The sequence below is a fragment of the Cnephaeus nilssonii genome, assembly GCF_951640355.1.
Source record: "Cnephaeus nilssonii genome assembly, chromosome: 7".
In the NCBI taxonomy this organism is placed as follows: Eukaryota; Metazoa; Chordata; class Mammalia; order Chiroptera; family Vespertilionidae; genus Cnephaeus; species Cnephaeus nilssonii.
In genome coordinates this window covers 97,371,799-97,398,800 of record NC_137078.1, presented here as the reverse complement: position 1 = coordinate 97,398,800, position 27,002 = coordinate 97,371,799, and the positions used below count along the sequence as shown (strand labels likewise).

The 27,002-nt window shown below is 48.8% G+C and overlaps 2 protein-coding genes across 6 annotated transcripts; one reads left to right on the top strand and one right to left on the bottom strand.

Annotated features, from left to right (window-relative positions):
* Nucleotides 1–2,452: 2,452 nt before the first annotated feature.
* TARDBP (TAR DNA binding protein) lies at nucleotides 2,453–8,648 on the top strand. Of its 2 annotated transcripts, XM_079777306.1 has the most exons (7): nucleotides 2,453–2,536; nucleotides 3,473–3,721; nucleotides 4,733–4,896; nucleotides 5,442–5,582; nucleotides 6,187–6,357; nucleotides 6,739–6,865; nucleotides 7,867–8,648. In XM_079777306.1, exons 2-7 carry the CDS (start codon nucleotides 3,484–3,486, stop codon nucleotides 7,932–7,934), a joined length of 909 nt encoding a protein of 302 aa, XP_079633432.1. In that variant the 5' UTR covers nucleotides 2,453–2,536; nucleotides 3,473–3,483; the 3' UTR covers nucleotides 7,935–8,648. The 2 variants fall into 2 exon arrangements, with proteins under 2 accessions (XP_079633432.1, XP_079633431.1); XM_079777305.1 differs by having other exon boundaries at nucleotides 6,739–8,648.
* A 130-nt stretch (nucleotides 8,649–8,778) lies between these two features.
* MASP2 (MBL associated serine protease 2) lies at nucleotides 8,779–23,284 on the bottom strand (the record flags this gene model as incomplete). Of its 4 annotated transcripts, XM_079777304.1 has the most annotated exons (10): nucleotides 8,779–12,095; nucleotides 13,300–13,374; nucleotides 13,876–14,010; nucleotides 16,570–16,648; nucleotides 18,197–18,315; nucleotides 19,661–19,808; nucleotides 19,882–20,078; nucleotides 21,832–21,963; nucleotides 22,623–22,800; nucleotides 22,926–23,249. In XM_079777304.1, 10 exons carry the CDS (start codon nucleotides 23,247–23,249, stop codon nucleotides 11,332–11,334), a joined length of 2,151 nt encoding a protein of 716 aa, XP_079633430.1. In that variant the 3' UTR covers nucleotides 8,779–11,331. The 4 variants fall into 4 exon arrangements, with proteins under 4 accessions (XP_079633430.1, XP_079633428.1, XP_079633427.1 ...); XM_079777302.1 differs by having other exon boundaries at nucleotides 12,044–14,010; nucleotides 22,926–23,154; nucleotides 23,245–23,284; XM_079777301.1 differs by having other exon boundaries at nucleotides 12,044–14,010.
* Between the last annotated feature and the right edge of the window lie 3,718 nt (nucleotides 23,285–27,002).

Here is a 27,002-nt window from a genome sequence, read left to right as displayed (position 1 = left end):
AGAGCTGTTGGGGAGCCCCTCGGTCCCTCAGCCTCTGCCCCGCACGGCACCCACGTGCTTTATGCCTCCCGGGACTGTTTTCCAGTTGTTCTCTTTGCCCACCTCCTTCTGGATTAGACCCCTCCATCCTCGACTGGCTTTCGTTTTCCTTGTCCGTCTCTACACTGGAGTTTTAGCACAGCGCTGGATAAGGCGTCCGACCTCAGCAAAATCTTCCCGACCCATCATCTTCAGAAAGATTTAACAAATGCCCAGAAGAGAGGAGATGGGTGAGAACAGATACTTTTGGGCCCTCTAACAATCTTTGGGCTTAATGTGTAAGGGATATGAACCAACAAGCAAACAAACCAAGAGGACTTAACAAAACACATTTCAAACAAGGAGAACTTTTGACAATCAGCACCGTAAGCTGAAAGCCGGAAGCCCTCAGCTGGGAGCCTCCCTCTGGCCTTACTGATTCTCTTCCTGAAGAATATTACATCTTCAAATTGTGTTTTTGGTCTTCCCAACTCCCCTGAACCCTTCTGGGAGAAGGGACGGCCTCTGTGGTTTTGTCCCTGCGTGACCCTCTCCAGTTTCCGCATACCCAGCCCTGCCCACTTGCAGCAGGCATCCACGTCCCCAGAGCTGCCCACACTGAATGCCTCAGGCTCAGTCTTGTCCCAGAGAACAGCCCAGGGAGGTGGATGGAGCGGAGCTTCAGGGTCTGATAAAGCTGGGACAGTAATTTACAGGCTAGGTGACATTTTGGAGCAAGTATGTGACCTCAGGCAAGGCACATGGCCTCCAAGCCTCAGTTTCTTCTGAAAAATGCAGATAATAAAATTGACTTCTTGCCAAAACTGGTTTGGCTCAGTGGATAGAGCGTCGGCCTGCGGACTGAAAGGTCCCAGGTTCGATTCTGGTCAAGGGCATGTACCTTGGTCGCGGGCACATCCCCAGTGGTGGGTGTGCAGGAGGCAGCTAGTCGATGTTTCTCTCTCATCGATGTTTCTAGCTTTCTATCCCTCTCCCTTCCTCTCTGTAAAAAATCAATAAAATATATTTTTTTAAAAACAAACTGACTTCTTCCCCCAAACAAATGGGTGGATTGGGGTGACACAGACCTCCCTGCTTTGGCCAATGTTTTGAAACATGAGTGACCACCAGGGGCCATCTGTCCAGCCATGTCCCCTAGATGCAGGGCTACCCCTGGGGGGCAGGGGAAGGTCATCCATTCTGAATGCCTCCAGTCTGTCCCCCCAATCCCTAAACAGACTCAGGCACAATCTGGTTAACATGAACGGCAGGCATCAGAGATGGACTTGAAGGACTTAATACTGATTCCCTAGGAGGCTGTAAGGAGCAGGAGACACCCATTACAGAGCCAGGCTGCCTGGTTCAAATCCCAGCTCCGCCCCTTACTAGCCCCGTGAGCTTGGGCAGGGCTACCTAATCTCTGCACCTCCATTTCCTCATGTATAAACCAGGAATGACATCAATGGCATCGACGTCATAGCGTTGCTCTGAGAATTAAATGAGTGAATGCATAAATGCAGAGCACTTGGGTGTTCCTGCATCTCAGAAGCTGATACATCCATACACCAGGAAATTGAAACTGCTGCCAGTTCAAGTAGGACACCTCATCGATGGAACTGGAACTGAAAACACATATTGGTTTCAGAAATGTGAAACAAACAGGTGTGCCTTAACATGGGTGAAGTACAATATGACACTGGAGGCCTGGAGCGAAAATACGTTAGCATTAGGGTTAGGGCTCAAATCCCAAGTCCACCACCTGGGTGACCTTATACAAGATCCTTCACCTCTCTGTGCCTCGGTTTCCTCTTCGGCGCATGCGGATCGCATCGTTAGTACTCACCTCACAAGACGAGGGGAATGTGTGCTACCGAACTTACAAGGCACCTGGTACAGAGGAGGCGCTATGGTTGCTAATATGTAAAAGTTATCCTTTCCAGGTTGGAGCATGGCTAGGGGAGGGCGAAGGGGGCATGCCCAGCTCGTTTCCTAGACAGAGGGTCCTGGCCTCCCCTGCCCTTCCAGCAGCGCCAAAGTCAGGAGGCACAGGGACCCCCGCACCCCTCCCCGCCAGGCCCTGTCCACCCCGCCGGGCCCCGCCCCCCTTCACGGCTCCCGCCCCGCGCTAGTCTCGCGCACTTTCCGGCCGGGACTCCGGCCGGCGGTTGGTTGGGAGATACCATCTGTCCCGCTACGTGGGGGGAGTTAAAAACCTACGCATCCATATTTTCCCATTTTATAGATTTTCGGACCCCGATACTTGTCCATTTTGAGCCTCTGCTTTTCTTCTATCTGTTAAGGTTCCCAGGAGGGAAATCGCGCTCCCCGGGGAGCGGGTCGTGGCGTCTCCTAACGGCGCGCTCCCCCTCCAACCGGGGAGCCGTGGGCGCGGCGACGGCCGTCGGGCGGAGGAGGCGGCCCCAGCGCCATTTTGTGGGAGCGAAGCGGTCGCTGGGCTGCTCCTGGATCCGCGGCTGCTTGACTCTCCCTGTCGGGCCTCCTGTCAGCGGCCTAGCGGGTGAGTCGCGGCCGCTTCTCTCTAAGGACGGCCCGGGAGCCTCGGCTCCGGCCCGGCTGGCCGGGGACGGACTCCGAGGCTGCGGCCCCCGCCCGGCCTGGCGCGGCTGTCAGCGGGGCCAGAGCGGGGACGCGCATCCCGAGCCGAGGTTTGTTCCGGCCTGGGCACCCGGGCAGTGCCTGGTGCCTTCGGTACTGTGCCTTCCGGGGGGCACTGCCCGCTTAGGCCTGGCGCCCTGCGGCCCCGTGGGCCGCGCTGAGCTGCTCGGACCTCAGCTGTCACGCACGGGCTTCTGGGAGGCTGCGGCCCGCGTCGCCCAGGACCAGTCGCCGCTGCCCTTGAGGCTCAAGTTGGGAGAGCCCCGAAGTCCCAGAATGAGGAACAGAGAGGAACTTGTTCCCTGTTTGTTCCCTTCACCTGGCTCACGGCGCCCGTTCGGTCCTGAGACTCAGCTGCTCAGCGCTTTCTTAGGGAATCGACTTCGCCCCCCCCCCCCGCTCCTCCCACACACGCCGCCACCAGCCTAGGTTCTCCCCGGCCCCCAACATCATCGACTGCTCTCCAGTACACACATCACGATCGTAATGAGATAGTGACTCGTTTGCTGTCTTCCTCTTGCTTACCGCACCCCTTGTCACCAGCATGCCACCCGAAACTACGGGTTTCCCAGTTGCAGCACCAGATGCATAGTAGGCACTCAGCAGATGTTCATTGAATGAATGAGCGAACGAGGCATCCCATTTTAATAGGAGTTGCGATCTTTGCCTCCTAAATATTTAGTTTCAGGGATAGCCAAGATGTATAAGAATCCAGACAGCAAGGATTCTTCTGGAAGTTCCTAGAACAATGGCAGGGTAGTGAGACTCATCAGCTGGTTATAAGGAAACGGTTCCTTTGACACAAGTGTGAGTCATTCATCTCTCTTTTCCATTTAAGAAAAACAGAAGATGTCGGAATATATTCGGGTAACGGAAGATGAGAATGACGAGCCCATTGAAATACCCTCGGAAGACGATGGGACAGTGCTGCTGTCCACAGTCACAGCCCAGTTTCCAGGGGCCTGTGGGCTGCGCTACCGCAACCCGGTGTCCCAGTGCATGCGAGGTGTCCGGCTGGTGGAAGGAATTCTGCATGCCCCGGATGCTGGCTGGGGAAACCTGGTGTATGTTGTCAACTACCCCAAAGGTTCGTGGCCACTTGGTTTTGCAGCAGTAACGCTCATGTCTAGTCGTGTTTGTGTCTCATTGTACGTCTTGGATGGTGGCCTCTTTTCATGGTGCAACGTCTCCTATAACCCAAGTATTTCTTTAAATGTTACTTACTATTAGACTAGTTTGTAAGACCACTAGTTTAAATGAGTGAAAACTGCAAGTTACAGAACTTTTTGTAAAAGTGAAAACTGTGTATTTAAATATCTGAACAAATGTCGCCATGTTATTTAGACAATGATGTATCCAAGTAGGTCCGTCATTTGTAACCAATGTGTCACCGTGGGAGGGATGTTGATGGGAGAAGCTCTGTGTGGAGGAAGGGCAGTCTATGGGAAATCTCTGCCTTCCTCTCGGTTTTGCGGTGAAGCTGAAATTGTTCCAAAATGTCTGTGTGTTTTTTTTAATTTTCATTCAGTTCTTCTCTTGCCTTTATAATTTTGGTTTTTAAAAATAATCTAAGGTTTTTTAATATTACAAAAATTAATGTGCCTTTATTATTGAAAGTTTAGAAAATTGAAATCACCCTACATCTACAGCTAGAAATAAAAGTTGATTTTTTTTTGGCAGATAGCCTTTAAGTTATAAGCATTAAAATAATTAAGCAAATACATTTAACAGGCAAAAAGATGGTAATTACTCTCTTTTAACCTGTTTTTTTTTTTTCCCTCAATGTATTTCAAAGTCTGAGTGAAGTAGAATTATTTATGTTTTGATATGCCTTCAGAGAGGGGAGAATATATATTTGTAATCTTGTGACACTACAAAACCAAAGGTATGAGCCCCTGGATTTGCACCAGAAAAGCACCTCAACCACTTACTCAATCCTTTATTCTGTCTTTGAGAGCTGACATTACTCTTTGCCAAAAGTTGAAACATCTTTATGTTCTTAGAATCCTTTTGCTTCTCACTTCTAGATGTAGGAGGCAGCGTGTTCTGAGACGTGTTACATGAAGAGTTCTAAAAGGTTTCTGCTCATTTTGTTTAGATAACAAAAGGAAAATGGATGAAACAGATGCTTCATCAGCAGTGAAAGTGAAAAGAGCCGTCCAGAAAACATCTGATTTAATAGTGTTGGGTCTGCCGTGGAAAACAACTGAGCAGGATCTAAAAGAATACTTTAGTACCTTTGGAGAAGTTCTTATGGTTCAGGTAAACTTTGATTTCATTTAACAGTTTTTCTTTTTCTGGGTGAATGAGCACCCAGAATTCCTGTTTTAGTGACACTGCCCTTCATGTTCCACAGACAGTATTTTTAATTTAAGATTCGTAAACATTAGATCTAATTTATCTTTGCATTCTAAAACATTTTGTTGGGTTTGTTTTTGTTTGTTTGTTTGTTGTTGTTTTTTTATTTGGCTATATGAGGGGCCAGACGGTAGTCCAACTCTAGCGGGAGAATTACTCCTTGCTCTGGCCCTGCCATCCCTTTTATTGAGGCTATGGGGAAAACACCCATAGCGCTTAGACAGGAAATAACAGTAAAACATTTTGTTGAAGTTCTGATATGTAAAAGAGTCTTACTCTGCTATAAACAGGATCTAAACTCAACATAGATTTATTCTTGGGGTTTTATTCTTGGTTTAAATTTTAATTAAGCCACTGCATCCAGTTGAAGCCATTCACATTGTCAAGGAATTTTTCATTTGGTTATGTGTCTGTGTTGTTTTAGTAAATTTAAATGATTTTTTTTCTAGGTCAAGAAAGATATTAAAACTGGTCATTCAAAAGGGTTTGGGTTTGTTCGATTTACGGAATATGAAACCCAGGTGAAAGTAATGTCACAGAGACATATGATAGATGGACGATGGTGTGACTGTAAACTTCCTAATTCTAAGGTACTTTGCTTTTTTTATTTCTTTGCTTTTTTTATTTCTGCTTTGGGAACTCTTGCTGACAAACTTCCTGTAGAAGACACTATAAAATAAAATGTTAAATACACTTGGAAAGTCAGTGTCAGGATGTTTTCTTGAAACCTCTTGGCTGGTTAAAGCCTTGGGACCTTAATGCATGCTGAATATTTTATGGTTGTTTGAAATACTTAGTTTAATATCCCTCTAAACTAAACTTTGTTAACCATCTTACACAGTTACATGTTAAAACACGAAGATGATCAGAGTGCAGTAACCTTGTTAGAAAAGCCTAACTTGTTCCAAGCAAGACTTGCTTATTTGGAACATTATTATTTTGCCAGGACATTGATTAGTCATTGACTTTCCTAGATCCAAATATACTTTCATGAACCTAAAACTTTAAAATTGTATTTGTCATCGAAGTCTTACAAGAAGGAGGAGTGCTAATGCAAAAAAATAAACTGTACTTATTTTAATGACTCACCTGAAGTAAAAGGCAGATAGGTTCTGTTAAATCCTCCACCGTAGTGCCTTTTCCATTGCTCATAAAATACTTCTGATTGTTTTTCCTGCCTTTAAATTTGCTCAGCAAAGCCCAGACGAGCCTCTGAGAAGCAGAAAGGTGTTTGTTGGGCGTTGTACAGAGGACATGACCGCTGATGAGCTACGGCAGTTCTTTTGCCAGTACGGAGAAGTGGTAGATGTCTTCATTCCCAAACCATTCAGGGCTTTTGCCTTTGTTACATTTGCAGATGATCAGGTATTTTTCTCTTTAAAACTTTTATCCAGCTAATTGGGTAATTTGAACATTTCCCATCCAGCTAATTGCCATCCGTAACTAAGCTTTCTGACCTTGTAAGCTGTGCAGGGTATATGGACCTAGATATCTGTGATAAACCTTTTAATACTTCTCAGTATGTGGTGTTTAACCAAGAGTGTTATATATCTTGAGAAAGTAAACTGAAAAATTCTTACTGCCATTACTAAAGCTAAAGGCTATTTTGAGTTTAAATGAAATGAGCATTCATTGTTTATTTTTCCTTCAGTTTAGATAATGGCTTGAAATCTAAGTTTTATTGCTACTTTGAAGTACAAGTCAGTGGTTTAATCGCCTTTATTTACACCCCTTATTTTCTTATAGGTGGCCCAGTCTCTTTGTGGAGAGGACTTGATCATTAAAGGAATCAGCGTACATATATCCAATGCTGAACCTAAGCACAATAGCAATAGACAGTTAGAAAGAAGTGGAAGATTTGGTGGTAATCCAGGTGGCTTTGGGAATCAGGGTGGATTTGGTAACAGTAGAGGGGGCGGAGCTGGCTTGGGAAATAATCAAGGTAGTAACATGGGTGGAGGGATGAACTTTGGTGCTTTCAGCATTAATCCAGCCATGATGGCTGCAGCCCAGGCAGCGCTGCAGAGCAGCTGGGGTATGATGGGCATGTTAGCCAGTCAGCAGAACCAGTCAGGCCCATCAGGTAATAACCAAAGCCAGGGCAACATGCAGAGAGAGCCAAATCAGGCCTTTGGGTCTGGAAATAACTCTTATAGTGGTTCTAATTCAGGGGCAGCAATTGGTTGGGGATCAGCTTCAAATCCAGGGTCAGGCAGTGGTTTTAATGGAGGCTTTGGCTCAAGCATGGATTCTAAACCTTCTAGCTGGGGAATGTAGACAGTGGATGACGGTTGTATAGACTGGTGGGAATTCAAATTTTTCTAAACTCATGGTAAGTATATTGTAAAATACATATGTACTAAGAATTTTCAAAATTGGTTTGTTCGGTGTGGAGTATATTCAGCAGTATTTTTGACATTTTTCTTTAGAAAAAGAGGAAGAGTTAAAGGAATTTTATAAGTTTTGTTACATAAAGGGTTGAAATACTGAGTGTTTGAAAGTGAACTGCTGTTTGCCTGATTGGTAAACCGACACACTACAATTGATATCAAAAGGTTTCTCCTGTAATATTTTATCCCTGGACTCGTCAAGTGAATTCTTTGCATGTTCAAAATGGAAACCATTAATTAGAACTACATTCTTTCTTTTAATTTGAACCCCACCATATGGATTTTTTCCTTAGGAATATCTCCTTTTTGGAGATCATGGTGTCACAGTGTTTGGTTCTTTTGTTTTTGTTTTTTAACACTTGTCTCCCTTCATATGCAAAAGTACAATATGAAGCCTTCATTTAATCTCTGCAGTTCATCTCATTTCAAATGTGTATGGAAGAAGCACTTCATTGAAAGTAGTGCTGTAAATATTCTGCCATAGGAATACTTCTGTCTACATGCTTTCTCATTCAAGATTTCGTCATCACACTGCACAGGCTGCGTCTTTGACGGTGGGTGTCCCATTTTTATCCGCTACTCTTTATTTCATGGAGTCGTATCAACGCTATGAACGCAAGGCTGTGATATGGAACCAGAAGGCTGTTTGAACTTTTGAAACCTTGTGTGGGATTGATGGTGGTGCCGAGGCATGAAAGGCTAGTATGAGCGAGAAAAGGAGAGAGCGCGTGCAGAGACAGTGGTGCAAAATGGATATTTTTTAACTTGGCGAGATGTGTCTCTCCATCCTGTGGCTTTGGTGAGAGAGTGTGCAGAGAGCAATGATAGCAAATAACGTACGAATGTTTCTTGCATTCAAAGGACATCCACATCTGTTGGAAGACTTGAAGTGAGTTTTGTTCTTAGATAACCCACATTAGTTGAATGTGTTAAGTGAAACGATACTTGTATTTCCCCTATCCCTTTGTCAACTGCTGTGAATGCTGTATGGTGTGTGTTCCCCTCTGTTACTGATCTGTAAGTGTGGCCATGTGAACTGAAGCTGATGGGTTGAGAACATGGACTGAGCTTGTGGTGTGCTTTGCAGGAGTACTTGGAAGCAGAGTTCACCAGTGAGCTGGGGGTGTCTCAGAGAAGGGCGGAAGTTCTAATGTCTGTTAGCCACCCCTAAGAATGCTGTTTGCTGCAGTTCTGTGTCCTGTGCCTGGATGCTTTTTATAAGAGTTGTCAATGTTGGAAATTCTTAAATAAAACTGATTTAAATAATATGTGTCTTTGTTTTGCAGCCCTGAATGCAAAGAATTCATAGCAGTTAATTCCCCTTTTTTGACCCTTTTGAGATGGAACTTTCATAAAGTTTCTTGGCAATAGTTTATTTTGCTTCAAATAAACTTATTTGAAAAGTTGTCTCAAGTCAAATGGATTCATCACCTGTCATGCATTGACACCTGATACCCAGACTTAATTGCTATTTGTTCTTGCATTGTCCAAAGTGAAAAGTTGTTTTGTTTTTCTTTTTAAACCTAGTTTTTAATAAGTCTGGGTGAGCGCACCTAAAATGGTAAGCAGTACCCTCCAGCTTTTCCTTAGTGCCTCTGTGCATTTGGGTGATGTTCTGTTTACATGGCCTGTATAAATCTCCATTGGAAAATCATGCCTCCTAAAAATCTTATTTGGGGGGAGTGGGCAAAACAGTGTTAATTCTTTTTAAATGCTTTGTAGCAAAGCATATCAATTGAAAGGGAATATTAGCACCTTTTTAGTTTGGTATTTGAAAAGTGGAATTAATTGCAATGGGGATAAAAGTAGAAGAAACCACAAATTATCTTGTGCCTGAAATCCATTAAGAAGCTTGATAGCTTTAAGAACTATCAGGGTGTGGTGGGTTGTCTGTGAAAGTGTTAAGTGAAATGGGCTTTGTCCTCCCAAGGTGGGGGTAATGCAGTCATGCTGAATAAAATCGTTTACAAAACTCAGATTAGACTCTCACGGTGCATTGTTAAGTATGTAAAAGCAATAATATATGGATTGTTGTGCTTTTTATGTAACTACTGCTATGAGAGTTGAGCTTGTTTTCTAATGGAAGAATGTAACAGTTCTTGTGTTGATAGTTTACCTAAATGCCCTTATCTAATTAGATTTATGATAAATAGGATTTTTGCAAGTTACATGTTTTAAACTTTTATAAGTAAAGTCATCCTTTAGACTTGTGATCCCCACATTGTTTCATTCAGTTTCCTCTGTAAAAGGATCTTGCAGTTGTTTAATTTTTTTTCTGCATCTAAATTGCATGATTTCCAAACCCTGTACCATCTGAATTTTGCATTTTAGCACTTGCACTATTACTCAGCAGCAGTAACATGGTAACACTTAAAATGGTATTCGGGGACCTCCAAAGACTAAACTGACAAGCCTTCAAGAAGCCCAGGGGTAAGTTAACTTGTCAATGGCATGGTTTTAATCCCTCTTTACACTTGTGTAAATCTAGTAATTGGTCTTAGAAGGCTTTCAATGTTGAGTAGCCTTCTGTTAATATGTTTGTGGTAATAGCTATGGGCATTTAATTCTACCCTAAATTTTTTTATTTTTTTTTTGAAGTTTAGAAGTAAACTATTTGGCAAAGATTTGTTTTTAACATCTATTTGGTCATCTATGCATTCATTCTAAACATTTTTGAACCAGTTGAATAAAAATTTTTGTTGCCACCAGTTTAGTGTCTGGAGTCTTACTGGAAAAACACAGTTTCCTTTTTATATGTGACAAAGATGCTGTAAAGTTACCTTTAAAATGTGAGTCTCAAGAAGTTGCACTTTATATGCGCAAGAGAAATTAGGACAAAACTCACAATGAATTTTTAAATACAACGGTAACTCTGGCTAGAATGAAAAGCTTTGTTAGATGTTAGCTATTAAAACTTTTAGGAAGGACTAGCCAACTAAAATGAAATATTTTTAAGGTTAAGTCAGAGCTTAAATTTTGTCCTTAGGAAAAAGAAGTTAACCACTTAATTCGGAAGATGTATGTGATAATTAGAATAATTTTTTGTTGTTGAGTACTAGGACAATAGCTCTTAATTGTGTATTCGGGTTCTATACTTAGATATTTTGTGATCTGTGGTCTATTGTTTGGCTAAGTGTGACCCTGTTTTACATGTTCATCGTAAGAAGGAAAAAAATATACAGGTTTATCTATAATATCACCATTTACTTCTGGTGTCATATTTCATCTTATGGAAATGCCACATTTAATTCCATTGTCTTCTGGATTTGAACATTAATTAGGGTATTTCCAAGTGCTGGGAGCATGGCTGAATTAAGTTCTTAGCATTGGAATTACTAGGTTAAAGACTATGCATGTTTTTAAGGCTTTTGAAATACATTGCAAAATTTTCCTCTAGAAAATTTGTGTTGTCTTTGACAATGTGAATAGTGCTATTATTCCGTGTTCATTTTGTCTACCAATTTGATAAGTGCAAAATTATATCACTGTTTTTGTGATACTGGTTTTTAACATGGAAATTAGTACCTAGGCTAAAGTATTGATGTTTCCAGTTCATCTACAAAAGTCCATGATTCAAGGTTATCCTGAACCAATACTGCTGTAATGTATAAAGCTCTCCTAGAGTAAGAATAAGTCGAAAAATACTCAAAGAGCATGTACAAGCAATTTCCAGAAATGCAATAAAAAAAGCCAGTATCGAAAGATACTGGACTTTGTAAGTAATGCAGTGCAAATCTGACCAGTGAGTTTCTATTGCTCTGGCAAAGACAAACATCACTGTGGTTTATACCCCCTTGAACCAAAATGTAAGGGGTGACACACTGGCCAGCCTCTCACTGGAGTTGGGTTTTGATTTTTGGGGCGACAATGGCTGAGCTACTGTTTCTCAGGTCACATTGCTGCTGAAATCTTTTACAGGCGTTTTTTTTACTGATTGAAAACATACAAATTAAAAGTTATTAATTATTTTCTTGATCCAGGGAATATAGTTAATGACTTTTGTGTAGACCCCATACACTTGTGCTTCCCCACAATTAAGGGATCCCCAGGACACTATTCCTCCCACAAACCACCTGTGTGTCTCATTATCGAGAAACACTAATGCCCCTCCGCTGTCGCCTCCACAGCTATCCTTGCCCCCACTCTCTACGCCAGCACAAAGCATGTTGTCAGTTACCTTTGCCCCTGGATGCAGCAGCTTTTCATAGGCAGCAGCACATTTTTGATGATCAACAATTGGTATGTCAACAAACTTTAGATTTCTGGCAAGAAAACCGCTTTGGGTTAATCCCCATCCGGATACAGTTCCAATGTTACTTGTCCTCATGAAGGATTCAGCTTCTTCTCCTGGCAAGCAAATAGGCATGATGTTGCTATTGATTGCAACTTTGTTCTGCAGTTTAATCAGTGCTATGTCGTTATCGAAACCAGCAGCATGCCTGTAGCCTTCGTGTATGAAAATGGCCTCTGCCCAGGCTTGTGTGTAATGAGGTGACAGTCTCTTCAGGGCACCCATTCGAATGTTTAGGGAGGAGGCATCTTCTTTTTGCTCATATACAGCATGAGCAGCCGTTAGGATCCAATTGTCATACAAAAGTGCACCTGCTGCTGTTGTGTCGCCTAATAGCAGGACTTGCCAAGGAAAGTCACCAAGTTTTGCATTTTGCCCTCCATATATACGACCTCCTGTTGTACGGGTTGATATTCCACACACTGGGGAAAGAAGCAGATAGGTAGAGAGAGCCTTTGTAGAAACCCAGTGGTGCTTTTCTCCACTCACCACTTTGGACTTGTTAGTATTTCATGTTAACCCCAAATGGTATCCCCGTTGGTGGGTGCCCACCTGTACAGGCAAGTGAGGCTACCTTAAAACAGCACAGTTCAGAGGCCCAGTGGGTAGTTCTCAGCTCCTCGAAAAGGAGGTGGGTAAAATTTCTTTTAGAAACTAGATTTGTTTTGCAAAATGAAAGATCTACACAGTTGGGGGGATTATTTAATAGGGCAAGCAGGAATTGTCTTGAGCTGATGCACTGGGCGATGTGAATAGGAAGTGAAAGGAAATAACCTTTTCATTGCTTCTGTTATCCTGCTTTAAAATGGGGTGATTACCATGTAGTTCTGTGAAAGCAGGAACTAAGGTCACTGTCATAGGATTGGCAAAATTAATTTAACCTTTGAACATTTAAATGCTTTAAAAATTAGAATGTCGCAGCTATAGCCAGCAACCTTCAGGTTCAGAAATTGTTTTTCATCCAGTTGATTCTTCCAAACACTAAGTTTTACTCTCTATTACTAAGGAAATACACTCATTAACGTACCGAATGTTTCCTATTGTGGCAGAATACTTGCATTGAAACTTGTAAACGTGGTGTCAGCTAAAATCAAATAACTAACTTAAGCCAAGTAACACAGGGGTAATGAATATATTATTACCTTTATCTATTCAACTATATCTTCAAAGCCAATTCTGGTAAAAAAAAAATTTAAGTACTATTAAAAGGCAAATTGCATTAATGTTTAAAAACTAGATGTCATTGGAAACAATTGCTTAGGGAAATAATGAAGTTATTAGCTTTGGGTTTTAATAGCATTTTTAACAGGGAAGAAAAGTAACAACAGAGGAACTTAAGTTTATAAATGTATAAATGGTTCAAGATAATTTAAAAAATCATTTAATTTTTTATGCTTGCCTAGTTGTAAGGCCAAAATAATCAAATGACTGATGCAGTCAGCACCTAACAACCTCTCCATATGGGAAGGGGATAATGAGAACGTATTATTTGGAAATAATAACTTGGTCTAAGAGCCAAGTACTGAAGTTACATTTCTGCCTACCACAGCTAAAGCTCTACTTATTGTCTCCGACCCATTCTACTTTCCATCAATTACGAATCTCTTGTATAAATGTGTCCATTACCAGGCTCACAGGCCGGGAGTGATTTTTCTCCTTTGGAGCTCGTCCAGAATCCATCAGCCTCACACACATATTTACCTGCAAATCATTGGAAAAGCAAAAATGTTTAACTGCATGTATAAGGTGGTTGTCATTTGCTTGAATACCCCCTTAAAAAATGTTGATTCTTGAGCATCAGTGGGAAATAGAGGTGTCTGAATAACCATTTTACATGATTTCATAAATAGGAGGTCTCTGCATTACCATGTTTGCTTGCAAAGTGGAAACCTTTTAGATGTGTAACTTGAATATGTATCAAGATCTCAAGTGCTTAATGATAAGGTTTTGACTTGTTAAATTAAACCATTTGGAATATATTGTGTGTTTGTAGTAGTCATTTACTAGATAAGATCTGTTTTCAGATTCTTACAAATTGACATTAAAGTCACTTCAGCTGTAATATTTCACTTAGCTGGTGGGAGAAGTGCCTTTTAATCTTTTGTCTAGCCTTAGCCAAAATGTTGGCTAAAGTTTCTTTTCAGATGGTGAGGGCTTCAGTTCCAAGCAGCACCCACCCCCAGCTCGGAGCAGCGTGCTTACCATCACCTCTTGTCATTGTGTAGAAGGTCTCATTACAGCGGTACTGAATCACAGCTTTGTACGTAGTCACCTCAGCACCTGTGAGGTACTCCACTCGGCCATTGGCTAGGTCATCGGGAGGGCCACACTCGACAACTAAGAACAAGGGAGAGGGAGGAGTCAGTGTCTACTTTTCATTCTAACGTTGAAAAGACGTGGACCCGATAGTGGGCCCTGCGGTGCTGGCTGAGGTGCAGTCCCCGCCGGGTGGTGTGAGGCCTTTCCTAAAGGAAGGGTCTGAAGCCCGCGGCTTCCTCGATGCGCTCACTTCTGACAGGAAGGTCTGCAGCCACAGAGGGAGGGCACAGCCTGCACGCCCGTACTGTCTAGCTCCGCCCAAAGGGGCACTCAGAGGGCTCAGCTTGTTCTTACCCTTTCCTAAAGTGAACTTACTATTATTGCTAGAGAAAGGAAGGTACAGAGAGAAACATGGATCGGCTGCCTCCTGCACGCCCCAACCGGGATGGGACCCACAGCCTGTGTGTGTGCCCAGACCAGGAGTCACACCCACCACCTTCTGTTGTACACACGATGCTCCAGCCACCTGAGCCACACAGGCCACGGCTCATAAACTGAACTTCTTAGAAGACCTGGAAGTCCTTGAATTTGGATTAGAATTCACACTTGGGACATTGCTAATATGAAGTAACTAACCAATTTGTGAGACCGTGCTAAAAGTTCTCCACACAGTAGAGGTATAAAAATTATTGATGTATATCCGGGGGTATTCAAAGGCTGCGTTTAAATAATTTTCAGCAAGTTAATATGTGTGTGCCTGGCTCTGCCAGGTGCTTTGCCTTCATTGCTTAATTGTCTGTAGATGAGACGCCCATTAACTACCCAACCAACAATAGCCCAAGCAGGGCGCCAGCCGCTGGCTTCCACTGCCTTCAGTACTTCTCTGCTGCTTTTTCAACTAAAAGATTGGTGGGGCCCTAACCGGTTTGGCTCAGTGGATAGAGCGTCGGCCTGCGGACTGAAAGGCCCCAGGTTCGATTCCGGTCAAGGGCATGTACCTTGGTTGTGGGCACATCCCCAGTCGGAGGTGTGCAGGAGGCAGCTGATGGATGTTTCTCTCCCATCGGTGTTTCTAACTCTATTCCTCTCCCTTCCTCTCTGTAAAAAATCAATAAAATGTATTTTAAAAGAAGAAGAAGAACAGATTGCCTTACTTAAAAGAATTGGGGGGAATGTAAATTTATGATATAAAAATATTTAATTCCCCCAGGCATTTTGTAGAAACCCTTATGCAAAATATGCAAAAATACATATACAGGGGTGTTAACTACAGCAAGTGCCTGTAACAGTAAAAAAAAAAAGGGGGGGGGCAATGGAAGTTAGATTAAATAAAAGCATGGTGTGATGAAATGCTATACGGTCATTAACAAGAATGAGAGGCTCTATTAATACCTAAACTGATGTGGAAAGATAACCCACAAGATGGAGAAAAGCAATTGCAATCATTATCCCATTTTGGTTAAAAAAAAAACACACACAATAGCCCTAGCCAGTTTGGCTCAGTGGATAGAGTGTCAGCCGGTGGACTGAAGGGTCCCAGGTTCGATTCCAGTCAAGGGCACATACTCGGGTTGTGGGCTCCATCCCCAGCCAGCCCTGATTAACCAATCGATGTGTGTGTCTCACATCGATGTTTCTGTCTCTCCTCCCACTCTAAAAAAAAAAAAAAAAAAACCACGAAAAAAGACCGAAACCCACACAGGAGCACACCCTCACCTTCCCCTTCCCCTGTTTTCCTGCCTGCCCTCGCCCCAGCATGTTACCTTTGCCTTTCTCCTAAGCTCCAAGGGCCCTCTGCCTCTAACATTTCCTTAGCCCATTTCTTCCACGGATCACTTCTTCCTCTCTATAATTGTTTTAATAGATTTTTATTGATTTCAGAGAGGGAGGGAGAGGGTGGGAGAGAGAAACATCAATGATGAGAGCGAATCATTGACTGGCTGCCCCTTTCATGCCCCATTGGGGATTGAGTCTGCAACCCGAAATACTAGTATTCCCTGACCGGGAGTTGAACTGTGACCTCTTGGTTCATGGGCTGACACTCAACCACTGAGCCTTGCCAGCCAGGCAAATTGGAGGGATATACACCAAAATAGTTAGTGATAATAGTTGTACTGTGGGAATATGGGTATTACAATGTCATTTTCTCTTATTTCCCATCTTCTACACGTATTTTATACTTAGAAAAAATATTTTTAAAGATCACACTTTTTAAAAGCAAATAATTGCCCTGGCCAGTGTGGCTCGGTCGAGTGTTGCTCCATGCGTGGAAGAGTGTCAGGTTCGATTTCCAGTCAGGGCACATACCCAGGTTTCGGGTTCAATCCCTGCTCGGGATGATGTTTCTTTCTCTCTCTCTCTCTCTCTCTCTCTCTCTCTCTCTCTCCCCTCCCTCTCCCTCTCCCTCTTCCTCTCCCTCTCCCTCTCCCTCTCCCTCTCTCTTCTTCTCTCCCTAAAATCAATTAAAAGGAAATAATTATCCTACTAGCTTGGTTTCATTTTAACCTCTTAAGAGTGCGCTGAGAGCCTGGGGAAGAGAAGCAAATGTGGGATTCAATAGCGTCCTTTTTACAAAGGGCCGGAAGCAGCAATAGAAGCAGTGAAGCAGCAGAAGCTCCGGGTTGTCATGTGACCTACTGCTGCATTCTGGCATCGGTTGGTCCCAAGATCCATCCTTTTGACAGACCGCAGTAAATGACCTCAGGGGCAAAAGACCCTAAAGAGGAAGGGAAAAGATTAATTTCCTTGTTCACATCAGAAAATCACTCCCCAAACCTACGCCCCCACAGGAGTTAGTTCCTCTTCTGGTGTTTCAGCAGATCCTCCCAAGGGGGCGGTACACCCCCATGACCGGACGCACAGCCCAACTCTGGCTCCGTGCAGGTGTGCAGGGGCCAGGGGGGCCGCTGCGTACGCCACCTGTCACGGTGCCCTGGCATTTTAGGATCAAATGCTGACTTCTGCTGATTGTCCACCGTCTCTATTTTATACGAAGTGCCATGGGGAGGTGGTCAGAAGGGGGGGAAGGCCGGCCTCGGTGACACTGAGCAAATGTGTCTGGGTTTTCTAGCTGCGGCCCCTCAGTGTTCATGCTGATCGCGCTTACAGAGAAGCGTTTTTTAAAAAGTCCTCACCGGACGATATTTTTCCATTGATTTTTAGAGTGGAAAAGGGGTGGTAAAACAGACAGAAATAACAGTGTGAGAGAAACACATCGGTTGTCTCCTGCATGTGCGCCAACCAGGGCCCAGGCTAGGGAGAAGCCTGCAACCAAGGTCTGTGCCCTTGACCGGAATCGAACCCGGGACCCTTCCGTCCACAGGCCGACGCGCTATCCACTGAGCCCGGTTGCTAGGGCGCAGAGACGCCTTTTTGACCAACTGCAGTAACGTTCTAAAACCAGACTCGGTGAGAGAAGATGCTTCAAAGGAGAGCTGGGTGATTTTTTAAAAATCAGCAACGGCCGAAACCGGTTTGGCTCGGTGGGTAGAGCCTTGGCCTGCGGACTGAAAGGTCCCGGGTTCGATTCCGGTCAAGGGCATGTATCTCGGTTGCGGGCACATCCCCAGTAGGGGGTGTGCAGGAGGCAGCTGATCAATGTTTCTCATCGATGTTTCTGACTTTCTATCCCTCTCCCTTCCTCTCTGTAAAAAATCAATAAAATATTATAAAAAAAAAAAAATCAGCAACGGAGCAGGTTTGCAGTCCAAGGATCTGCGGAGAAGAGCCCGCCCCACAAGTCTGCAAGGTGGAAAAGTGTCACTTTTTTTCCTGGTGTCGCCCCGCCCCGCCCCCCCCCCCCCCCCCCCAGGACTGCACTGCACACCTCGCTGTCGTTTCCTGTTACTTTGTACCGCTGGGACTCAGTGACCGTTTTGAAGAACATAAAGGGGACGTGCTAATCTCCTACCTGTGCCCCTAAAGCAGCACACTAAGCATTTTTAAAAATTATCCTCCCGCTCCCTTAACAGTGGCCACTATTTATGCCTTTGCGGGATACACTACTTCCCAGCGCCGTTTAATTTTTTGTGGGCCCAGGAGTTGTTCCGTTAGGTCATCCTAAGAATAAAAATTCTCCGTAGCCATCCCTCTTCTCAGCAAACTTCTATTGCTTTTCTTTTTTTTTTTTTTTTTTTTAGTCATAGACAAAAAACACACCCAGGCTGACATCAGCCGTTTTCCTGCTACGTATCTGCTGACATGAATGTGTGCACATTTGAAAACGACCACGATCGCGTGCGCTCACAGCTTCGTGCTAACTTACATGCAGGAGCTCGTAGCCCGTCTCGCACACCACGGAGAAGCGGTCTTTCAGGATGTACTTGGCTTGCACAGGAGAGATGTGGCCATTAGGTGGCGCCACCGGATCAGGGCACGGCTGAGCTGCGCGGAGGAAACCAGGCTGTGGGTTCTGAGGGTCTATGGCCCTGAGTCTGAACTGAGCGTTTGAAGTTCTTGGTTTATAATGAGACACTTCACACGGAAAGAAAGCTCGCCACGCGTCCGGGAGAGCCCTTCAGATTTAAAGCCAGGGGCGGGTGGCACCCTCGGTTGCATGTTGTGCAGATTAGGATGTGCTGCTTGGCCGGGCTTCAGCCAAAGCTGTGTCAGAAAGCCGGGCGTGCCTGGCCGGTTCGGCTCAGTGGCTAGGGCGTCCGCCTGTGGACTGAAGGGTCCCCGGTTCAATTTCAGTCAGGGCACGTGCCCGGGTTGCAGTGTGGGGCCTGCAGGAGGCAGCCAATCAATGGTTCTCTCTCATCATTGATGTTTCTATCTCTCCCTCTTCCTTCCTCTCTGAAATCAATAATTTTGATTTTTTACAGAGCGGAAGGGAGAGGGATAGAGAGTTAGAAACATTGATGAGAGAGAAACATCGATCAGCTGCCTCCTGCACACCCCCTACTGGGGATGTGCCCGCAACCAAGTTACATGCCCTTGACTGGAATCGAACCTGGGACCTTTCAGTCCGCAGGCCAATGCTCTATCCACTGAGCCAAACCAGTTAGGGCAAAATATATTTAAAAAAAAAAAAGAGAGAGAGAGAGAGAGAGAAAGGGAGGGAGAAAAGGAGGGAGAGAAGGAGGGAGAAAGGGAGGGAGGGAGGGAGGAAGCCAGGCATGGCCTAGCCAGTGGTCGGCAAACTCATTAGTCAACAGAGCCAAATATCAACAGTACAACGATTGAAATTTCTTTTGAGAGCCAAATTTTTAAAACTTAAAACTTCCTCTAACACCACTTCTTCAAAATAGTCTCGCCCAGGCCGTGGTATTTTGTGGAAGAGCCACACTCACGGGGCCAAAGAGCCGCATGTGGCTCGCGAGCCGCAGTTTGCCGACCACTGGCCTAGCCAGTTTGACTCAGTGGATAGAGTATCAGCCTGGGGACTGAAGGGTCCCGAGTTCGATTCTGGTCAAGGGCACGTGCCCGGGTTGTGGGCTTGATCCTTAGGGGGTGTGCAGGAGGCAGCCAATCAATGATTCTCTGTCATCACTGATGTTTCTCTCTTTCTCCCTCTCCCTTCTTCTCTGAAATCAATCAAAACATGTATTTTTTAAAGTAGCCTGCTATGTTTGGTCAAACATTTAATTAACTCACCGCTAATGCCTTGGCAGGGCCAGACCGAGTGAGTTCTCAGAGCTTCTACAGCCCGCGGGCTGGACGGTCCCCGCCCGGTTAGACGCTCTGGTAGAGACGGAGCTCCAAGCTTCCGGCCTGGGCCCGCCCTCACCTGTGCTGGTGTAGTGGACCTTCCAGCCTGTGTGGTCCCCCGACTGGTCAGTGACAAAGGTCACGGTCACCGAGTTGCTCTTGGTGTCGATCCTGCTGGGCAACGTCTTCCCACAGAATGGGCCGAATTCCTTCTTGTCTGTCTGAATCTGGAAGGAGGGGAGCCCCGGTCACCCCAGGACCTGCAGGGGCCAGGGTGAGGTGGGGGCCCGGGAGCCAGACCTTGAGGGAGTCGTAGGGGCACTGGGTTTCGGGGTGCGTCTCCACGTCGAAGGACTCCACGAAGTCCAGGATGACACTGAACCCCTCCTCCAGGCGGATGCTGTAGGTGCAGCTGGAGAGTTTGGGGTACGGCTGTGGGTATTCCGGGCTGCTGATCACCCCAGACCGCTGGGTGAAGACCTGGCCTGAGCACAGGGCTGGGAAGAGGGGAGAGGGCACGTGAGCCTGGGCTGGCGGCCTGGCTGCCACAGGCACTGGTCTGGGTCGAGGCCCTGCACTGGCCGCCCCAGAGGCTCCGGAGGCCCAGGACCCCAGCAGCAGCTGAAGGGACAAGGTAGGGAGGGGTGTCTCTAGCGCCCAGGCTTTAGCTAAAATGGGCGTCACACGCATGTACATCCTCCAGGGACCCCCTCACACCCCGGAGAGGGCGGAGGTGGAGTCCTGGGCCAGAGTCAGAGGGGAGGGAGTGAGGTCCCCTCTGCTGAGGGCAGAGGCACCGGAGAAGGGAGGAGGGGCTCTCCTCATTTCTCAAGAATCGGGGGGTGGGGTGGGGGGGACAGCTAGTCTCCTTGGCTGAGGGCCCCAGACCCACCCTGACCCCAGCAACCTCCAAGTTCATCCACCATGGGGCTCCCACCACGCCCAGCCAGGGCCCTGGGTGTCGGCCTGGACGGGTCAGAAGGTCACGAAGGGGCTCCCTTTGCCCACCTTCCCTGGGTCTGGGCTCTGCCCGGGGGCAGCTGAGGGAGCTCAGATCCACACTGATCACGGCTCATCTGGTGTCTTTCCTAGTTGGGAAGCTAGTTCAGCCCCCCTCCCCCCCAGCACAGCACCCCGCCATTCATGGGCGGCACAGAGCGGGGGAGGGGGCTTCTCCAAAGTGGAGTACCAGCTCCGCCTTCCTTTCTCCCTGTGGCTGCTCCCCACCCCTCCAGGGCAGAGGGAATGGCCCCTGGACATGGGGACCAGGCTGCCCACCGATGACACCTCCTTGGGCCTCTGCTCTGGGTCAGGATCCCCAGCCCAGCACAGCCGGGACCTGCGCTGCCCTCAGAGCAGGAGGGGGTCCAAGATGCTCAGAGCTCAGCCCCTGGGGACCTGGCGGGGAGCAGAGAGCTCCCTTCCCCTGTGTGCGCTCAGGCAAGTCTCTGCACTTCTTGGCCTCTTCAAAACGGGGGTGGGGAGCCCTCCCGGCAAGAAAGCCAGGAGGCTCCTCCAGAAGAGGGACCAGACGCACCCCACAGCCTGCCCTGCCCCGCCCCCAGAGACACGCAGAGCGGGTGGAGGTGGACCAGGTTTATTGTTAGCTCCGTGGGGTGGATGGGGGTGGATGGGGGTGGATGGGGGTGGATGGGGGTGGATGGGGGTGGATGGGGCTGCAGGCAGCCGCAATCTCGCCGGCCCGGAGCTGCAGCTGGCGGGCTCTGCGGGCGGAGCGGAGGGAGGCTAGAGGCTCTGCTCTGGAAGAGAGAAGAGAGGCAGGAGAGACGCAGGGAGGAGACACGGGGAGAGACACGACGGGGAGGCTCTGGGGGTTGGGGGAGCCGCACACCCTCAGGCTGTGGGGCCCCGGAGTCAGGTCGGCAGCCGGGGCCGGGAACTGGTGGCTTTGAGCAGGCCTCACTCCCCACCCTGAAGTCTTGTGGAGGGGAACTGGGGTGAGCGGGCCTAGACCCCCCTCCTCCACACAGGGAGCCGCCTCTGGAGGGCGAGGGAGCTGAGCGGGGCCCCAGAGCCCCGCTGGGCCAGGTGCTCTGTGGGGGCCTGACCAGCGAATGAGCCCAGGAGGGGAGGGAGGAGGGGAGGGCTAGAGGCTGGGGGGATGGATGGGGGGATGGAGTGAGGGGACAGAGAAGCAGAGCAGGGGTGCAGCCTCCAGACCCCGGGGCAGAACAGCCATGGCTTTAAGGAGGGGGGCTGGGCGGCCTGGGCGCGGGGTCCGGGGCTCACCTGAGCAGGCGCGCTTGTTCTGGTGGAGCACGTAGCCGGCGCGGCAGGAGCAGTAGAAGCCGCCCAGGTGGTTGTGGCAGTGGTGGTCGCAGGCAGGGGCCGCTCCGGGGGGCACTTGGCACTCATCGATGTCTGGGGGAGGGGTGGGCAGGCAGGACTCAGAGGAGATGGGACGGCACTGAGGCCTGGGCCCCGGGACCTCTGGCCTCAGGGGGACCGGAGAGGGGCCGCCTCCTGCCCAGCCAACCCGGGCGGCCCGGGGCCATGGCCACCCCCCAAGCACATGGAGGGAGGAGGAAAGGACACTTTCCTAAAGCCAGTGACAAGGCCTGTGGTCCTGCTCAAGGTCCCCAGCTAGGATGGAAGCAGCCAGCGATGGAACCCAGGGGGCAGTGGGCGGGGCTACCACACAGGTCCGCCCACCCCTTAAAGCAGCTGGTGAGGAGCACAGAGAGGTTGAGCCCCCGGCCCGAGGTCACACAGCTGGTCCCTGCAGGAGCCAGAATCTGACCTACAGAGGGCACCCAGCTCTGTGCATCCTCGGCCCTGGAGTCACAGGGGGCCTGCCAGGATGTCCCCGACTCAGCACCTGGCACAGAGGGGGGCTGGGTCCGAGGGGAGGCCAGGCTGTCACTCACACCGGCATGGCTGGTGGCGTCAGAGGAAGGAGGACTCCGCTCCTGCTGGTTTGGCAGGAATCCGGCCTCGGGGGGCTGGGGGCCTGGAGGGGGCCTGGAGGGGGGCCTGGCCTGACAGGTGGGACCCAGGGGTCAGTGAGCCCGGCCTCTCACCCTCTGCTGCGTAGAAGGCCTCGAAGCCCGTGAACGGCTTCTCGTTGGAGTAGTCGGAGCGGAAGGTGACGTTCAGGCTGGGGCCCGGCGAGTAGAAGGTGGTGTTGCCCGGCGCCTGCTCCGTGTCTGTGCTCTCCCAGCCGCACAGCGTGGCCAGCACCTTGGTCCCCGCGCTCAGCTGTGGGGTCGGGGGTCACTGGGAGGGCCAGCCAGACCCAGGCCTGCCTTCCCTCCCAGGCCGGACTCCACTCCCAGGGGCCCCTGTCCCCGAGCCCAGCCAGTTCTGGGGGGGCCGGTGGGCACCTTGACGAAGTCGTACTCGCAGCGGTAGGAGAGCTCCAGGTGGAAGTGGGTGAAGTAGAGGCGCAGGCGGTAGCCCGGGGGCGCCGTCAGGGTCCAGCGCAGCTCCTGGTTGTCGGGGTACTTCCCCGGGAAGCCGGGCGACGCCAGGCGCCCGAACACGGGCTGCGGCCACCCTGTGCCCCCGGGGGCGGCTGCCGCGCCCCAGAGCAGGCCCAGGAGGATCAGCAGCCTGGGGGCGGCACAGGGGGGTGGTGAGGGTCTGGGGACCTGCTGCCACCCCTCGCCCCTGCCGGGGAGGCTGCGGGGGGCCCCCACCCACCTCATGGTGCGCCCGTCCCGCTGGCCAGGCCGGGTCTGAACTCGCACAGCCTCACCTTTGATCTGTTTGTCCAAGCGGGTCCTGCCCCCGGCGTCCTGCCCCTGGAATTCTGGGAACCGACCCGGTGACTGTGCCGGCCCAGATGGCGAGCAGGGAGGCCAGGCCAGTCCCGGAGCCAGAGGCTGGCCTGTGGGCAGCCAGCCCTGGGCACGGGTCCCGGCTCTGTCCCTCGCCCTCCACCTAGTGCTTCCCCCCCAGGGTGTGATTCTCTGGTTGCCCAGGTCTCCATGACGCTCCAGGGAGGAATGGAGGGACGCACCCACCGCCTGCTTCCCCCCCCCCCCCCCCCCCCGCCGCCGCGAAGTCCTGCCGTGAAACACCTGAAAGGAAACACATAAAATAAAATAAAATAAAACACCCGCGTGCAGGAGGGCGGAGCGCGGCGGAGGGGGCGGCACCCGCACCCCGGAGGCTGGAAAAGCGGGTGGACAGGTGGGAACACTTCCCCCGAAGGCACAGCTTGGGAGCAGCAAGTCACCTGGAAGCGTTAAGGAGCCAGCTGAGTCCTATTGCTCCTCCCCCGACCCGCGGAAACTCGGACAGCGATTCCTTCTTTCTGGCAAGAGAAAGAAACAGATTTAATAGGTGCATGTGGACGGGAACCCGTGCGAGTAGCCAGAGACCCGCACTCCTGAGAATCGAACCTGTGATCCTGAGGTTCGCTGGCGGACACTCTAACCACTGAGCACCTGGCCAGGGCAGGAAACTGGTTCTTAAAAGGGGTGCAGTGGAGGGCCCCGGGCCCAGCCGAAGGGAGCGGGAGACAGATAACAAAGGCGTTAAGCAAACAGACTTGACACCGAGGGCCCAGCCTTCCTCCTCACTCAGCTCCTGGAACCTGGCAGCTATCCAGGCTCCTCCCTCTTCTCCGGGAAGTGTGACCAGCCCAGGGGCTAGGACCTAGATATTGACTCTGAAGGTTCCACAGGCAAATGGCTCAGCCTCCATCACCCACAGTGAAGGTCAATGGACAAGCCCCATTCAGGGGCTGAGAGCTTGTTAGTCCCCACGCTGACGAGTGAGCAGAGCATTCAAGGGTTACTGAGGAATACCTCAAATGTGAGAAAGACTTAAAAAAAAAAAAAATCAGCCCTAGCTGGTTTGGCTTAGTGGATAGAGCGTCAGCCTGCGGACTCAAGGGTCCCAGGTTCGATTCCGGTCAAGGGCATGTACCTTGGTTGCGGGCACATACCCAGTAGGGAGTGTGCAGGAGGCAGCTGATCGATGTTTCTAACTCTCTATCCCTCTCCCTTCCTCTCTGTAAAAAATCAATAAAATATATTTTAAAAAATAATAATAAAAAAATCAACCAAGCAACTGAAGAATACAGAAACCAAGCAGGGAGAAGAAAATGCCCCCTGCCTGAATGGCGTGGCTCAGTGGTTGAGCGTCGACCTATGAACCAGGAGGTCACAGTTTGATTCCCAGTCGGGGCACATGCCCAGGTTGTGTAGGCTCCATCCCATGTGGGGAGTGCAGGAGGCAGCTGATCAATGATTCTCTCTCATCATTGATGTCTCTCTCTCTCTCTCTCTCTCCCCCTTGTTCTCTGAAATCAATAAAAATATATTTAAGCCCTAGCCGGTTTGGCTCAACAGATAGAGCATCGGCCTGTGGACTGAAGGGTCCCAGGTTCGATTCTGGTCAAGGGCATATGCCCAGGTTGCAGGCTTGATCCCCAGTAGGGGGTGTTGGGGGGCGTGCAGGAGGCAACTAATCAATTATGTTTCTCTCTCCCTCTCTGAAATCAATAAAAATATTTTTAAAAAATCCTATATAATAAAAGGGTAATACTCAAATCAAACAAACGGTGGAACAACCGGTCGCTATGATGTGCACTGACCACCAGGGGGCAGACGCTCACCGCAGGAGCTGCCCCCTGGTGGTCAGTGCGCTCCCACAGGGGGAGTGCCGCTCAGCCACAAGCTGGGCTGATGGCTCAGCTGATGGCTGGCGAGCACAGCAGCCCACCTCCACAGCAGCCCTAAGGATGTCCATCTGTGGCTTAGGCCCGCCCCCCATCAGTCAGACATCCCCCGAGGGCTCCTGGACTGTGAAAGGGTGCAGGCTGGGCTGAGGAATCCCCCCTGCCCAGTGCACAAATGGCATGCACCAGGCCTCTAGTATATATTTTTTTTTTAAAAAAAAGAAAGAAAATGACCCAAACCCAAGCAAAACAATCATTATTACCTTCAGAGAAAAAAAGAGAGGAAAGAACAGGATACTATTTATTTACTAGAGGCCTGGTGCACAAACTCGTGCACGGGTGGGGTCCGGCCGGCCCGCCCCAATGGTGGCCAATTGGGCTAGGCCGGGGGTGGGGTGGGGTGGGGGGATGTGAGAGGTTGGCCGCCAGCCCCCCTCCCAATCTGGCCAGGGCCGGCCAGGGGGAGGAGCCGCCCCCCGTCGGGCGGTTGGCCGGCCGCAGTGTGCATAGCGACTGGTGGTTCAGGTCATTCGGTCGTTCTGGCATTCCGGTCGCTTGGCTTATATATATGTATTTTAATTTTGAGAGAACATTTATTAAAGCTGGGACAGTGAAACCAAGGAAGGGCTTCGGACAGAAGAAGCAACAGGAGAGAGCTGAGGCCGGGCTCTGCTTTGGATCCCCAGAAATGTTACAGGAAAGAAGGGAGCCAAGGTGAGGCTGCTGTCAGCTCCCTGCAGTCAGAGGAAAGGGGCCTTGGAGACAGGTGCAGCGGGCACGCCTGGGACGAGCTGCTGCCGCCCCCTGCTTCCCTGGTTGCAAGTTTCATGGAGACCCTTAGAGTCTAGGAGAGAAAGGTAAAGATGCACGCCTGGGAGGAGCAGAGACGCGGTGTCATGCTCCCGAGAGCCCACACTGGGCCCTGGGCTCGTTTTAAAGACAGCAATAGATAACTAATCAAAACAGAAATCAATAAAAATATTTAAATATATATATATTTTGTGTTTCAGAGATGAAGGGGGGGAGAGAGAGAGGAAGAGAAAGAGAGAGAGAGAGAGAGAGAGAGAGAGAGAGAGAGAGAGAGAGAGAGACAACAATGATGAGAGAGAATCATTGATCAGCTGCCTCCTGCATGCCTCACACTGGGTATTGAGCCTGCAACCCGGGCATGTGCCCTGACTGGGAATCAAACCATGACCTCCTGCTTCATAGGTCAATGTTCAACCACTGAGCCATGCCTACTGGGCAATAAAAAAATGTTTTTTAAAAATAAAAATGGGCCTTAGTCGGTTTGGCTCAGTGAATAGAGCGTCGGCCTGCAGACAAAAGGGTCCCGGGTTTGATTCTGGTCAAGGGCACGTACCTTGGTTGCAGGCTCCTCCCCACTGGGGCCCTAGTCAGGGCTCGTGCAGGAGGCAACAGCATCAATGCTCTCAGATCAATGTTTCTGTCTCCCCCTCTCTCTAAAAATCAATGGAAAAATATCCCTGGGTGAGGATTAAAAAAAAAAAAAGGAAAGTATTTTAAAAAATAAAAATGGAAAAGAACACATCTCAAAATGCTGAAGGAAGATTATTTCTAAGTCTTCTATTCCCATCCATCACACAGGAAGGTGGGATAGACCTTTTCAGGCATGTCAGATTTTTACAAATTTGCATCCAATTGTCCCTCCTCAAAGCTACTCTAGGATATGCCCCATCAAAACAAGGGAGCAAACCAAGAAAGGATGTCATGGGGTCCCAGACAGAGTTCCAATGGGGAATCCCATTAG

What these genes read in the sequence shown, in the direction of transcription:
- TARDBP (XM_079777305.1), top strand. Translation starts at nt 3,484, where the DNA reads ATGTCGGAATATATTCGGGTAACGGAAGATGAGAATGACGAGCCCATT. An exon ending in GAGAAGTTCTTATGGTTCAG is followed by an intron (nt 4,897 to 5,441) that starts GTAAACTTTGAT and finishes TTTTTTTTCTAG; the next exon opens with GTCAAGAAAGATATTAAAAC. An exon ending in TTACATTTGCAGATGATCAG is followed by an intron (nt 6,358 to 6,738) that starts GTATTTTTCTCT and finishes ATTTTCTTATAG; the next exon opens with GTGGCCCAGTCTCTTTGTGG.